The sequence below is a fragment of the Grus americana genome, chromosome Z (genome assembly GCF_028858705.1).
Source record: "Grus americana isolate bGruAme1 chromosome Z, bGruAme1.mat, whole genome shotgun sequence".
In the NCBI taxonomy this organism is placed as follows: Eukaryota; Metazoa; Chordata; class Aves; order Gruiformes; family Gruidae; genus Grus; species Grus americana.
Window position 1 is genome coordinate 45,011,879 of NC_072891.1, and position 14,042 is coordinate 45,025,920.

A 14,042-nucleotide genomic window follows, 5' to 3' on the forward strand; every position below is an offset into this window, starting at 1 on the left:
GGGCAGAGGGAAAGCAGCTGTCCCAGGGGTACGTACCTCTGCGCTCATGGCAGCGCTCACGGAAGGGCTGGCAGCCTGAGGCAGCCAACTGTTGAGTTCAAAGGCAGCAGCGTAACCGCACGCGGCCGTTGCACCACGCTCGTGCCTCCTCGTTCTAACACTGCCAGGGTGGCATGACTGGCTGCCTGCCCTTGGGTGAAGGCAGACAGCATTTTCCTGAGGTGGTGGTTGTGTCCTACCCTCCCGAGAAGAGCTGGCCTGCCCTGCCCAGCCACTTGGAGCGGTGGCAGGCTGCAGGTTAGTTTACCTTTTCTTTTTGTGTTACTATTATTTGTGCTAACCGCATTCCCCAAACTGCTGTGTGAAGCAAGGCCCACCATGGCCCTTGCCTGGCCCCTGCCTTTGGTCTGGATTTCCTGCTGCAGGCACTGCTAAAAGTCCTTCAAAACCCTCAGTTCCTAGTGAGAGTCTTGAAGTAGCTCAAAGGCAAAATTAACACATGGCCAGTAATTAAAATAGCGTAGAGGAATATGTACGTAGAAGCCGCTATTCATTCCCCTAGGAGAAAGCTCAGCATGACACGAACAGGAGTCTCTCAGTCCTCTTGATTGCAGTGTTGGAGGGTGGTGGTGCTGGGAGTCATGTGGCTCTGTGGAGCTGCATTCTAACTTACAGCTACATTTTTGCTGAACTCAGTTTCTTTCTCTCTTTGGTCTTGACTGTGAAATAAAACAAACCTGAAAAAACACAGATACTGCCACCTACTAAGTCGCTATTATTTTTAGAAACTGAGAGCACTCTTCTCAGTGGTTGTAAGAGGTGGGCTTCTCACTTGAAGGACACTGAGTGCTCATAGTATTGAAATATCATTTATTCCTGGGCTTAAATTTGGGGTATATTGCATACCAGTGCTTCTCATAGATTTTACAACCTACATTATAAATCAGGAGAGTTCAGCCTTCTGGGTTCAAGTGACATGCTTTCACATTTGCAGGCGGCTGCGCTCCCTGTGGCAGCATGTTCTGTCTCCTGGTCACAGCTCAAAGCCCATGTCCCACACCTCCTGCCTCCATCCCCACCACTATCCCCAGTGCCCCTGTTTCACATGCTGCCCAGGTCAGACCGTGCTCCCTCATCGCTTTCCCCCATGCCACATTACCCTCCCCAGGCCAGGACCTAACCTGGATCACCTACAGCCTGGGCTCTGGCTCTTTGAATTTGTGAAATACACTGTTTTCCTTGAGAATATAACCTATTTTTAGTTTTGAGTATTCCAATATAAAGAGCATCAATCCACATCTTTTCACATTGTCTACAGTGTATTTAAATATACTCAGAATATTATTATGCCACTATTTCATTGTCACAAATGCTTTCTATCTACATCAAAAGGTGTTAAGAAAATCTGAAATCAAAGATCACTCTGTGTCTAACTTTGTGCAGACACACAAGGAAAAGGGATAATGGATCCAAACGCCTTTTCTTCTCTTTTCAAGGCCAAACATGGTATCAGATCTGGCTCTTGGGGAGTGCTGGCCCCAGCTGATGCTAACCCAATGGCTGCGTGGAGCCCATGGACTTCTGCCAGCAGGGTCACAGCAAAGTCCATACCCTGCAAAGCCTCAAAATAAACTCTTCTGCCTCAGTCAGTGTGCCTGAGAAAGCGTAGGTGTGGGTACGTGGATCTCTATTACACTTGCACAAAGCAGTGGCCGAAGGCTTTCAGCTGAACCTTTTCAGTGGGAAATTGGTTTCTTTGATTAAAATCAAGCTTTCATTGACTGCCACTACTTTTCTCCATTTTTAACAGTTTCAATTGGTTCTGAGAGTCCTTTTATTCTTTTCGTTTTGACATTTTCCTTTTTGTTGGCTTTTTTGAAGAGGAAGCTATAGGCACTGTCTACTACCTTCCTCTTCTTAGATCTCAGATCACGGTCAGAACAGTCCAAATGATCCTTTCCATTACCGAAAATCTGGAATCACTTCAACTTTGAGAAGAGAGGCATTTATTTGGCAGCATGCTTTTGCTGCCTCTGATCACATCCGAAAAACATTGGAAGATAGAAAAGAATATCCACAGCATCAGGAAATCTCTATTTCTTACATGCTGCTTCAAATATTATCACCAAACTTAGCAAGTAGATACGATTTTTTTTTCTTTGAATGGTAGGGATTGGAAGGGACCTCCAGAGATCATCTAGTCCAACCCCGCTCCTAAAGCAGGATCACAGGAGCAGGTTGCACAGGATCACTTCCAGGCAGGTGTTGAATATCGCCGGAGAAGGAGACTCCGCAACCTCTCTGGGCAGCATCTTCCAGTGCTCTGGCACCCTCAAAGTGAAGAAGTTTTCCCTCATGTTCAGATGGGACCTCCTGTGTTCCAGTTTGTGCCCATTGCCCCTTGTCCTGTCACTGGGCACCACTGAAAAGAGTCTGGCCCCATCCTCTTGACATCCACCCTTTAGATATTTATAAGCATTGATCCCCTCTCAGCCTTCTCTTCTCCAGACTAAACAGACCCAGCTCTCACAGCCTTTCCTCACAGGAGAGATGCTCCAGTCTCCTAATCATCCTCGTAGCCCTCCACTGGACTCTCTCCAGTAGTTACCTGTATCAACTCCTCATCCATAGTATTCCCGCTGATCACCATTTCTGATGCCTCTTTTGTATCTTGTATGAAGCCATTTTGACATTAGAAAACATTTTTCTGAATCCCACATCTCCTGTCAATTCTCTGTGGTTTTTCTTAATGTATTTCTGAGAACAGAACTTGCTTCCCTGTCAGTTCATGTATTTTAAATCAAATTCAGGTTTTGTTAAAATATCTGTCTTGGATGTATTATCACAGCTAATTACTGACATTGAATGTGAAGTTTATGAATTTACATAAGGTTATTAGAAAGGAAAAAAAAAGAAAAAAAACATACCTGATTAGTATGTACAGTTTTCTTAGTTTGTGAATTCTTGATTCTCTGTGAATTGTCTTCGAGACCTTTTGGATTTATAACATCCACACCTTCGCTGTCATTCTAGGGCATGACAAGACCAGAAATTCTATCAGTTCAAATTAAAAGCTGAAAGCCTTTCTCATGCGCAGTAAGAACTGATTTATACTGTGATGTGTGTGCTTCCATGTTTTACTTTATTAGTACGGAGAGCCCAAACTCAGTGTACACAGCTTGGGTGTTCAAATGCCTGCACTATTACACAAAGCTGTGCTGGTCATGGATGGTGCTTGATTAATAAGAATATGCTATTTTCTTAACCTAAACTCACATGTTCTCCTAGTGCTGCCCTTTGCCTCAGGACTGGTTCAAAAAGTTCACAAAGATCCAGTCCCTCTCCCTGCCAAGGGCAAAATGGCCTATTTGAGCCTTTGCCAGGTTGTTAGTACCTTTGCTCCATCTAGTAATGCAGATGCAGTAAATGCATATTTTTAAAAAAATATGTACTTAGATTGCTCTTGGACTGAATCACTCAGAGTATCTTTAAAGAGAGCAGTTAGCTTTACTACACTAATTGTCTTAGTATAGCTTTTCTCAGGGTCTACTGAGAATTGAAGACAGCCATAACCAGCTCCACTACTTCCACATTTTTTATTTTTTATGCTGAAGCTGAGTTTTCTTGTTTCTTAATGTTTTGAAGGGTATGTTATATCTTTTTAATGGTCCTTGAAGGGCTGGTTCTTATTCTGGTTTTGTAAGAAAGCTGCTTAAACAAAACGTCAGATAACTTATATCTGCAATTTATATACATGTTTTATATTTCAGTGGTTTTTTATGGCAGCAGTTACGGTATGGTCATTTCACTGTGTTTTACTGCATGAAGTATATAATTATTTACATGATAATAAAACAAGTAAATTAGTATCTACATGTAGCCTTCTAAGAAAACAATAATTTCCAAATGAACAATACAAAATGAGCTTAATCATAGTAAATTAGTAAAGGCAGGAATAAGCAGTACTACTAGACAGAAATTAAATTTTGCCTTTTAGTGGAAACACGACCTTAGAAGCAACCAGAGCACTTTTCAGTAACATGTTTTCCTTAAAGATATTCTGCCCCTAAACTTCACAAAAAAGTCTATTTTGGTAATAGTGTTTCTGGAACCTCATGTGTCTGGGGGAAGAGGAGGGAATCTCAAGAAGCTGTTGAGTCACCTGCTGTGGCCGTGACAAACCAGATCAGTTCCCTTTGTTCTAAGAGAAGAGTATCTTTGCATTCCCTTATGCGGGAGGCACTTCTTTTTCAAAAAGCACCTCTGTTACTCATTTGCCTTCTAACCATGCTGGTTTAGGAGTTTGCCATAGCTGCCCCTGCAGTCGACAATGAAAGCCTCTACTGAACACTCCATAGAGTGAAAAAAAGGCAGTGCTTAACTGTAGCATTGAGATATATGTTAAAAATACTACAAAGGACAGCATAGTGAAGTCGAAGTGGTATAGTTCTGTAATTCACACACACACATGCCTCAGGGATAGTCTCTTTGAAGATTTCTATGCTTGTGGCTGAGCAAGAAAAAACAGAGATTACTTAGGACTTTTATCAGTGAACATGTGAAAATCCGTAAGCATGCAAGTTGCTATCTACAAACCACAGAGGCAGAGAATAATTTGCATTGGAAGAAACTTCTAGAAGTCACTTTGTCCAACCCACTGCTCGACTGCAATAATTACATAAGAGTATCATTTATAGAGTAATTAAAATATATGAATATATGAGTAATGTAACAGAAAACTAGTAAGAGCATCACATGATTGCTGGAACTCTAAATAGCCTGTACTGCAGAATGATAGATTTGTGTTATTTTCTGCAAGCATAAAAAGCACTCATTTCAACTGATCATACCACATTTCTGGCATATTCCAAATTCAGTAGAAACTGGTTAATTACTATTGATAGCAAGTTTACTTCAGGCAGTGACGACTACTGTTGACTAAAACAGTCTTTGAATGAGCACCATGAAGCTGAGTAATTTTAATTTATTTCACAGCTGATTCTTCATGTACAATCTCTTCATCCTCCCCTTTATACATTTTTTGTTTTGTTTTGTGAAAATGTATGTTATTAAACCCTACACCTCGATGAAAAATAATTATTTTTGTCATAAGCATAGGAATGTTCAAATGACAAAACTGCCTGTTCCTTTTTCCTGCTTGCATAGAGTCCTTCTGAGTTTGCTGAAGGAACTCCTCACCAAAATGTCAGTCTGTCTGTGCTTATCACCTGCTGTTGCAGATTGCTACCCAAGCACCCAGCAAGGGCAGAAAAGCTTCTACCTCATTTGCTCGTTATCCTTTTCCACTTCCCTGGAAATGTCTGCAGAACAAAGCATTGCAACAGAAAACGGGAGTTCAAGCCTTAGGAACTATAGCCAGGACAGCCCTGTTACAAGCACAGGCCACATACAGCAATATACCAAGTCATTTCTCAACCTGCTCAATCTGTAGTGACATAAGGAACCAGGAAGTTCAAATTAGAGAAACTTAGACCGGAAAATTCTCTTCCCTGTAGGTCATACTTAAAGGATTACAGAATTGATCCATCTACCTTGAATATTAGCAATACGAAAAGTGTCACTCAGTTGCACTTCCACTTTCCCACTTTGCTGTACTTTTAAAACCAATTGGAGTTTCCCGCTTTTAAAATATTTGATCAAGCGGCCAGGGTGCGGAGCTATCTCGTACTTTTCAGTTAAGCGTTCTTTCAATGTTGGTTGCCATCCCTCTAGATGAGCAGCTTTTTGCCAAGTCTTTTTGCATAACTTTGACCTTTCCTCCTATCTCCTCCCTGCTTTTTGAGGGAGGATGGGTTTTACAAAGAGCCCGTAACTTCTATCAGTTGTGTTTTTAACAATAGCATCCACTCTAGAGTAGATGGCTTTCCGCCCCTGCCAGTTAGTGATGAAAACAGACCGGCTATCAGAGTATCCAGGCAGCTGCTTAAACTGTTTATGGCTTAAGGATGGGTCATTACATTAGCGTTGGAGATTAGAATCAGGGTACTTAAGGAACCCAGTTGAAATCACATGTTTCAAAAGCAAATGTTTTAAGTTACCATGTTGGTTTTCATTGGATTTCAGATTGCAGTCAGCTGAAATGAAGCCGTCTGATTTACAGTTCAAAACTTTACTATTCTTTTAATATTCAGTGTAATTGAAGACCATTCATCTAAGTTTTCCCCCATGTACTGCCTTTTGTTAGCCAATGTGTCATGATTCTGAAGGAGTTAAAATGCATTTTAAATATCGAGGAAGATTTTTTTTTAATCAATAATCCTAGCATTCATAAATTCCTGTCAAATGATAAAATGCCGTGTACAGGGCAGGAGGAATGAGTATTCATTATCCATGTGTTAAACTATAGCAAATGAGCTATAGAGACAGCAGATACTACCAGATTTATATTCAGCTGGCTAAATCTTCATGAGGTGTTTTGAAATGGGTTGTAAATTACACTTACCCACCTCTGAGTACATAGTGTTTTCTTTAAAAGCTTAAGTTGTCAGTCTTTAGTAGGATAGCTGGACAGTATCTTGAAATGGAGGATCAACAAGTTAAAATGACTGGCACAAGGTGGCCATAAAAACAGAAACAGGAAATCCATTTGCTGTCAGACCAAGTATAATGTATGGGAGGCAGAAAGCAAAATCCAGAAAAACTGAAACAGGAAAAAAAGATCTGCATATTCCTGAGAAGATAACAAGGTGCACATGACCCCTGTGTGCATTGAAAACATCTGCTGATGGCAAGCAGGAGCACAATGAGGATGACAATGACAAAAATAAAAAAAATGGTTTGCGCAAGGAATATTTACTTAGCCTGAGAAGAAAAGAGCTTAAAGGTATGACTAACTTTCACTATTTCCTGTAAGAGAGGGGGTAGTATATCACAGTAATTTTTTTTTTTTTTTTTTTAAACAAGCATGGCTTTGGAAAGCAAGTTTTGAAAATGTGGAAATGGACTGCATCATTTCCTGCCTGGATCAGATGGAGTTATGCAGTGCAATGCCTTAATAATTTCCAAGGGAAATTACAACAACGATGCCCATGAAATATAAATTCTTAGTAGTTCATATAGTCTTAATTCCAACCATACAAGAATATCTAGGAAGCTGTGGAGAATGGTGATAAAACCAGAAATAAATTGCATTTTTTAGGATATACTATAAACGTTTTTGATTGAAATGATGTACAAAAGCTGCATATTACAGCAGTACCAATGTCCTTCTGTAGCACGAGTAAAAGGCAGCATTTTTAAGGGAGTCCTTCCTCAAATCAGCTTAAGAGCATGAGGTGCTCTGCTGCAGAAACACGTATCAACTGCTTTGTGCATCTTAACACTGACAATAGGAGGCCAGTGAACAATAAATATTTATTAGCCATTGTCTTCCCTTTGCATTATATTTACTTTCTGTTTAACTCTGAGTTCCTTTTAAAAGTCAGGGAGTTTTTTCATCCCACCTACCATTCCTTTTATGAGCCAGCTCTTACCATTCTTTGAGGAGTAACTGTGACTTCTTGTTTAATGTCATCATTAGCAGAGATGTGAATCACCAGAACTGATTAAGTAAAACTTCTGCTTCTTAAATGAGGGCTAAATACAAGCTAGGTAAATCTAATCTCAGTTTTAGGGTTACTGTTAGTGTTACTGTTAGTGTTGCGGGGTTTCTGAGCAGGAAATTCTGTGAGCAACTGCAGTGCCATCAGAGAGAAATTAACTGAACCACATTGAATGCAAGAATCACAGCAGTGTTTCTATACATTCTGTATGACATTAGCATAGATACAGAATGCATTACATTGGCATGTAGACACTTAACATGGTTAGTCTTCTGAATAGTGATAAGTAATGCAGGACCTGCAATTTTGACACTATGCCTATAAAGAGTTCAGCTGGAATCTGCATAGTGTATAAAAGAAGTAGCTGATATTTTGCATGAGCATGCATTTTTTTAAATGTAATTGATGGTGTTAATAGAACTTAATGCTACATGGATGCATGCCCTCTCTGAAAGTTAGCATTGGTTAACTGATTTGTGAGAGTCGTCTACTACTACATTTGAAAAAGTTCTATGCTTCTGTGATGCAGTGACAAATTCTATCATAGTGTAGAAGGATATGTGTGTTTAAATATCGATAGCCAATGTGAAATTGAGAAGACAGCAAATAGTCATCCCCTTTTGACCATTTTTATGACTAGTCGAACAGCAGATTATATTACAAACTCTTCATCCTGTTAAGAGTCCCTTCACAACAGACGGCATAATGCCTCATTTTTAACATAATAAAGCTCTGATACGGTCCTTCATCTGTCACTTGTTAGCCTTGAGCTGCTTTGTACAACATTGAGAGCTGTTTTCTTACCTTTATTTACATTATAAAACAAACTACCTAACCCAGCTTTACTTTGTCCCTGTCTTATTTTTTCTATCCCTTTGTGTGTTAGTCATTAAATGGCTCAGGTACGTCTGAAGGTACCTGTAGAGTGCAATCCCACACTGATACTTAGAATGGCTGAAATTAATCCCTTTCCAGAACACTTTTATATTTTGTAGTTTAGGGATGATACTCATTGCTTAATACTAGAGGACACTGTATCTTGGAGGAAGAAAAGCATTCACTCTTTGTGCAAGAAAAGTTCAAATACAAGAAAACAGGAAAAAATGATGAGATTGTTTTCTTCTCAGTGGCTTCTACTGTGAAATTATTAATTTTTCTATATGCAGAAGTTTACCTATTTCCTTCTGTGTCTTATTTTCTCTAGGGAGTGACTTATATATTGAGTCAGAGATAAGTGTGAATGTAAATGTGAACACCTTCTGGTGTTCCAGGAAAAGAAAGTAACCAGAAAACCTGACTCAGGCCCCAGGTTTCATTGTTGGACAGTCTCCATGATTTGGCCTTTGAATTATTTAAATCAAAGAGGATTTGCAGGTTTCTGCAGATCTCTGCAATGGAGAGGAAATGAGGAACTGGATTCCCTGCACATTGCCCAGGGGAGCTAGTTGTGTAAGGCAGAGGATTAACCCGAGTCACTGTCCTGTGCCTCACAGACTGCTGGGGAAAGAGGTGATTTTCAGCTTAGGTCATCCAGGAGTGTTTGGCACTAAGCTTCTGCAGCTAGGGAGGGACTTCTTCACGGATTTGCAGGCACAGACTCTGGAAGCTGACTGCACTACCTTAGACACACATTTTGCATGAAAATGCAGTCAGGATGAAGCCCTCTCTTATCTCATTCACTTGAACTGAGGGAGACCCAAGTTCAAAATGCTTATCTTCTGCTCTGAAGCACAGATGCATTGAGGACACTCTGATTGCCCAGGAGAATGCCCTAACCACTGGGCTGTCATGTTTTAAGAGAGTTATCTCTCTGTCTCCTCGTGAAGCTGTCCCACTTAGCATGAAATGTTAACTATTGACTGGAGTAGGTACTTGACACTAACTGACTTATATTCAGCAAATATTCTCTGACCAGCAGATTATCAAATCAATCCATTGCTTGTCTGTCTCTATAGCTCAATGAATAAATATATGGAGTGGTTGGATGTCACTGATGTTACACAATATTCCACATGCTTAGCATCTACAAAGACCTTTCTGTGTTATGTGAAGTGTCAATTGATACTAACATCCACTACTTGCTACCCTTCCTGCTAGTGAGCTCAGGGGCAGTGTAAGGATCAGAGGATGCAGAGGAGAGCAAGAGGGACTTTGTTACCACAGCAGTCTTTAGAGTCACTGTCTCTCCCCGACCTGTTGTACCTTCAGTAGCAAATACAGTGAACCAGCCTGGCTGTGGGTTTGCAAATTTCTCTTTGTCCCTGTGCTAATTCCTATGAAAGTGCAGGGATGCTGGGCACTGAGAAACAGTAACTAACCAGTTAACAGGTTTTTTGGTGTTTCTGCTTTTGAAATCTGCAAAATTTTTAAATGGTTGTTAACATTATTTTATGTACGTAATACACAGAACCTTCTGGATTGGCTCCTTACCTCCTCTCTGTGCTATTCTTGGGATTAGAACAAGACAATTGCACTTATTTTATGTGTGGAAGAAAGAAGATATGCCCCACTCTGATTACATGATTATTTTTCTCCTAGTATTAGTATACATTGCTTTGATGAGATATATGTCTGCTGCATAATGATGACCTCTGCAACAGAACTGAACTACCTATCCTCAAGAAAAAGCAGCAACTGATACAGCAGATGGGAGAGCTGGATGAGCTAGTTGTGAGATACATCTGCCTATATTACTGAGTCAGGAGACTTTTCAAAGATACTAGTACACCAGGCAGCAGACGAAGGCAATGAGTGGAGCCTACTCCTGAATGTGTCGATTGTGCTTTAGCTTTTTATATAAGAGCCTTGTACTTTGACAGAATATCAGTGCAAAGCATGTGGGGAGTTGTAAAATATCTGCAAGCAAAGAACAGAAATTGCTTTTTCTTTGTTCAGGGACAGAAGTAAGCATTGTTCATTGTTTTTAAGTCCTTTCTCTTCCCCGCAAAGCAAAGGAAACCATGCTTACCTGGAAGGCCAAATTGTGCACTCCCGATCGATCATAGGTGGTCTCCTTCAGTTCCATGTGCCTAGCATAGGCAGGAGAGTTTTGGGTGAACGTTGAAAGCTACTTGCGGCACAGGGCAACAACAGCCAGCACAGGGTCAGCGAGTGTCACTTGAAGTCTAGCTAGCTGGAGGCACTCTCAGGTTGCTCTTGCTCACTCATAGCTCCACCTTCTCGCTCCCCTGGCACAGCCCCTTTTGGCCAGCGTGGGAAACTGCATTCAATGGTTCTTGAAACAAGAAAGGAGGATTCCTGCGAGCCTTGAGAAGCCGACATAGCTCCGGGTGATCCCAAAGGCAAATGTGTGTACTTATATGACCTCTTCTTTTCCTTACTTGCTTGGGGAAAAATCTTCCCCACCCAGATGTTTGAGAAGTCATCATAGTTTTTGTCTTTTTTACAGCTATTTTGATGTCACTGTTCTGCGATGTTATCATGGGTCTATTTTCATAGTAGTTAGGGACTTCATCTAGCAAGAGAAAACAAGGGAAAACAAACAACTCCCAAACCTCCAACAAGTATCAGTTACGCATTTTCAGGTGGCATGCCAGATCTTATGGCATGGGGTCATTTGGTTATCTGTCCTCAGATTACCCGCATTTAAACTGAAGAGTTTTCTAATATTTTTCAGGCTTGCTATTTGCATATGGCAAAGCTATTTTCCTAGAACTGTCAGTTGGGTCTCTTACCCCTGTTTATGATTGCCTATGGACTTTGGCTTTACAGCTTGTTCTGTGTAAGTTTACTGAAAATGGTAGCACTATTACAGACACTAATGTTAGAAAGGATTTCATAAATACAATTTTTGTCTTTAAGGACAACAAAAATGAGGGAACGTTCTGTTTATCTGAAATACAGCAATGGATATTTATGTACTCATTAGGTGCCTAAATTTGTAACTTCCTACGTGGGGATTGATAAAGTCATGAGTTTTGCCTCATCCTGTGAAAAAGCAAAAAATTATGTCCTGTTTTAGGAATAAAGACAGAATGGACTAGCATGACTGAATATATTCTTGGAAATAAAGAACAGTTACATGAAAAATAAGGTGATGCATCTTTCTGAGGAATTTTCCAACTATGTTTTAATTATAAATCATACAGTTGCAATATATGGTCTCTGAATCTTATAACCATTGCTAAAAAGGAAGACTAGTTGGTGGGGTTTTTGTGTGGTTTTTTTTCTTTCAGTAAGGAGCGCATGACTTTTAACGATATATTCTGGTTTTCAGAGTTCAAAATATTTTTGATGCCCCAGGTTTTGAAATCAGCATATTTGTTGCTATTCATATTTGCCCCATGAGTAGAGCAATTTCTGTGATTAATTACTTCTCTCTGCACAATACTTGCCAGCAAAAATAGTTACAAATATCTTTAACAAATTTAATAGAATTGCCTGCTGGTAACTACATACCTCAGCTGTTTCTCTCTTCCTTTCTTCCTTCTCTCCTCCTGCCAGTTTTGGACATCCTTTCACTATCCGAGGGAAGAGGGCAGAGGAAACAAGGCAGTGAATCATTTTCAAATCCAGACCATGCAATCCTAAAATCTGTAGTCTGCACTTGCATAGTTGGAAGAAATTTCTACCCAGGTAAGTATGCCAAGACACAAGTATTTTCTGCTGTTGTTCCTCATCTTCTAACAACTCATTAGATCATTTTTAACCTGTTTTTCCCATTGAAAAATGTCAGAATAATGCTGACTTGATCATTTCAGTGCAAAGTTTCCTCTTAATTATATTTCATGTTAGAAATCTCACAGGATACTGAGAGCAAAAACACCCACATATCCAAGAAAATCCTGAACCCACTATAGAAAATATGAAACATGCCATTTCCCTGTGGACAAAGGACCATGTAGTTAAACAAAAGGTGGGAACTTGCTCATATTTTTTGTCAGCATCAGCCAGCAGTCTACTTAATGTTAAAGCAAACCCCTTCCCATTTCTGCTTAGTTTAAATACATACATAAAGACATGGACTTTCAAGAAATGTTATGTGTCTGAAGGATATCACATCCTGCTGTTTCAATTGATAATAAGCCTGGACACCTGTTTTCTACTTATAAGATTCCTCCAGCTGTAAGAAGGCAGTAAAGACTTGTACTCCTAATTTTTATGATGTTTTTACAACAGACTAACAGTGCTAGGCTCAAGCAAATATGCATTGCCAAAATTCTACTGACTAAATCAGAGATAAAAATTGCTTCCTAAGAATAGCACTAAGAAACTTTATGTTCCATCCCACGATTTCTACATGAACTCTGGAGTCTCTCTTAGGTGGAGGAAGACCAATCAAAAAACCTAATTTTTTCACTGAGTTTCACATATAAGTGAGATTTATATTTTTCCTAGTGTGAATAATACATGGATTATGTTCATTCCCGTTTGAAGACAGAATTTTCCTGGGTGCTTCTCACTTCATTTTTTAATGGTAGAAGTTTATGAATTTATTGAAATTATGCTGCTGTTTTGGTTAGCAGGCCTGAGAAACTAGAAAAGGAAAGCATTTTATTGTATTAAAATGGCAATCTGCAAAAGGACCTCAATAGCACAGTAAGTATGAGAAACTACTCTTTTGATATGGACTAAGGAAAATTTCATTTCAATGTCTTGTGTATCTTTACAACTTTGCAGGCAGCTGGCACAATGAACCACTGTTATTTTATCACACATATGACTGAAACCTTTAAAATTAATAAACTTGAGAAAGGAACTTTTTTTTTAAAGTTTTGTATATAAGAGTTATTTCCTTGGATCCTTTCCTCAAAACATGAGAGATGTTTTCATTCAGTTCCCAGAAATTTATTAAGGGATCAGAAAGCTTGAACATCACCCCCTCAAAATTTTTTCCTTGGACTCCAGTGCAGGTAAAGGAAACCACTTTGGCCTATTCAATTTTTAAAAACATTTATGTTAGGTTACCAGTGTAAAAGATAAACTCTAAAATGCGACAATATCCTGAGAATAAAGCATGAAGGGAAGAAATTACTGTCTTCTGGGAAAGAAACACAATTATACGTGTGTAAAATCATCCCTCAACACAAACTTTTATTGGAAAATCTGACTTTGGGACTCATTTTTACCGAAGGTGAATTTTGGAAGGAAAAAAAAGTTCCCAGCTATTGGTCCTGCATTCGTAGGGAAAAAGCAGAAAGTAAAAACTTCTTACCAAGATAAAAAAAGTTTTGAAAAAATCAGAATGGTGTCAAGTTTGATGAAATGTGGACACAAACTCCTGAACATCCATTTTAAAAAATATTTTACATATGTACAACATGACAGCAAATGCTATTAAAGAAACATTACATGTTTTTGCAGCCATTTTTCTACAAACATGTATCTTGCATACTTCATAAAGCATTGATATTGATCAAACTGTTCTGTTCCTTCACCTGAAGTCTTTTGCTAAGAAAGAAAAGAAATTATTAAACATTTTGCAAAATCAAGTAAGCTGATGGGCAGAGTGAGTGCTGG

The 14,042-nt window shown here is 39.4% G+C and overlaps 1 protein-coding gene across 4 annotated transcripts in view; it reads right to left on the reverse strand.

Annotated features, from left to right (window-relative positions):
- Window positions 1-10,666, reverse strand: part of SLC28A3 (solute carrier family 28 member 3) — a 43,961-nt gene extending 33,295 nt beyond the window's left edge. For 2 of the 4 annotated variants that reach the window (XR_008574657.1, XM_054809866.1), the window contains exons 1-2: window positions 10,531-10,666; window positions 2,928-3,029 (exon numbers count right to left, since the gene is read on the reverse strand). Coding sequence is in view for 3 of the 4 variants with exons in the window: in XM_054809866.1 (XP_054665841.1) it covers window positions 2,928-3,029; window positions 10,531-10,587 (159 nt within the window). In the remaining variant the exon portion in view is untranslated. The remainder of the gene's footprint in view (window positions 1-2,927; window positions 3,030-10,530) is intronic. The other 2 variants (XM_054809868.1, XM_054809867.1) reach the window with 1 other exon arrangement.
- Window positions 10,667-14,042: the final 3,376 nt, after the last annotated feature.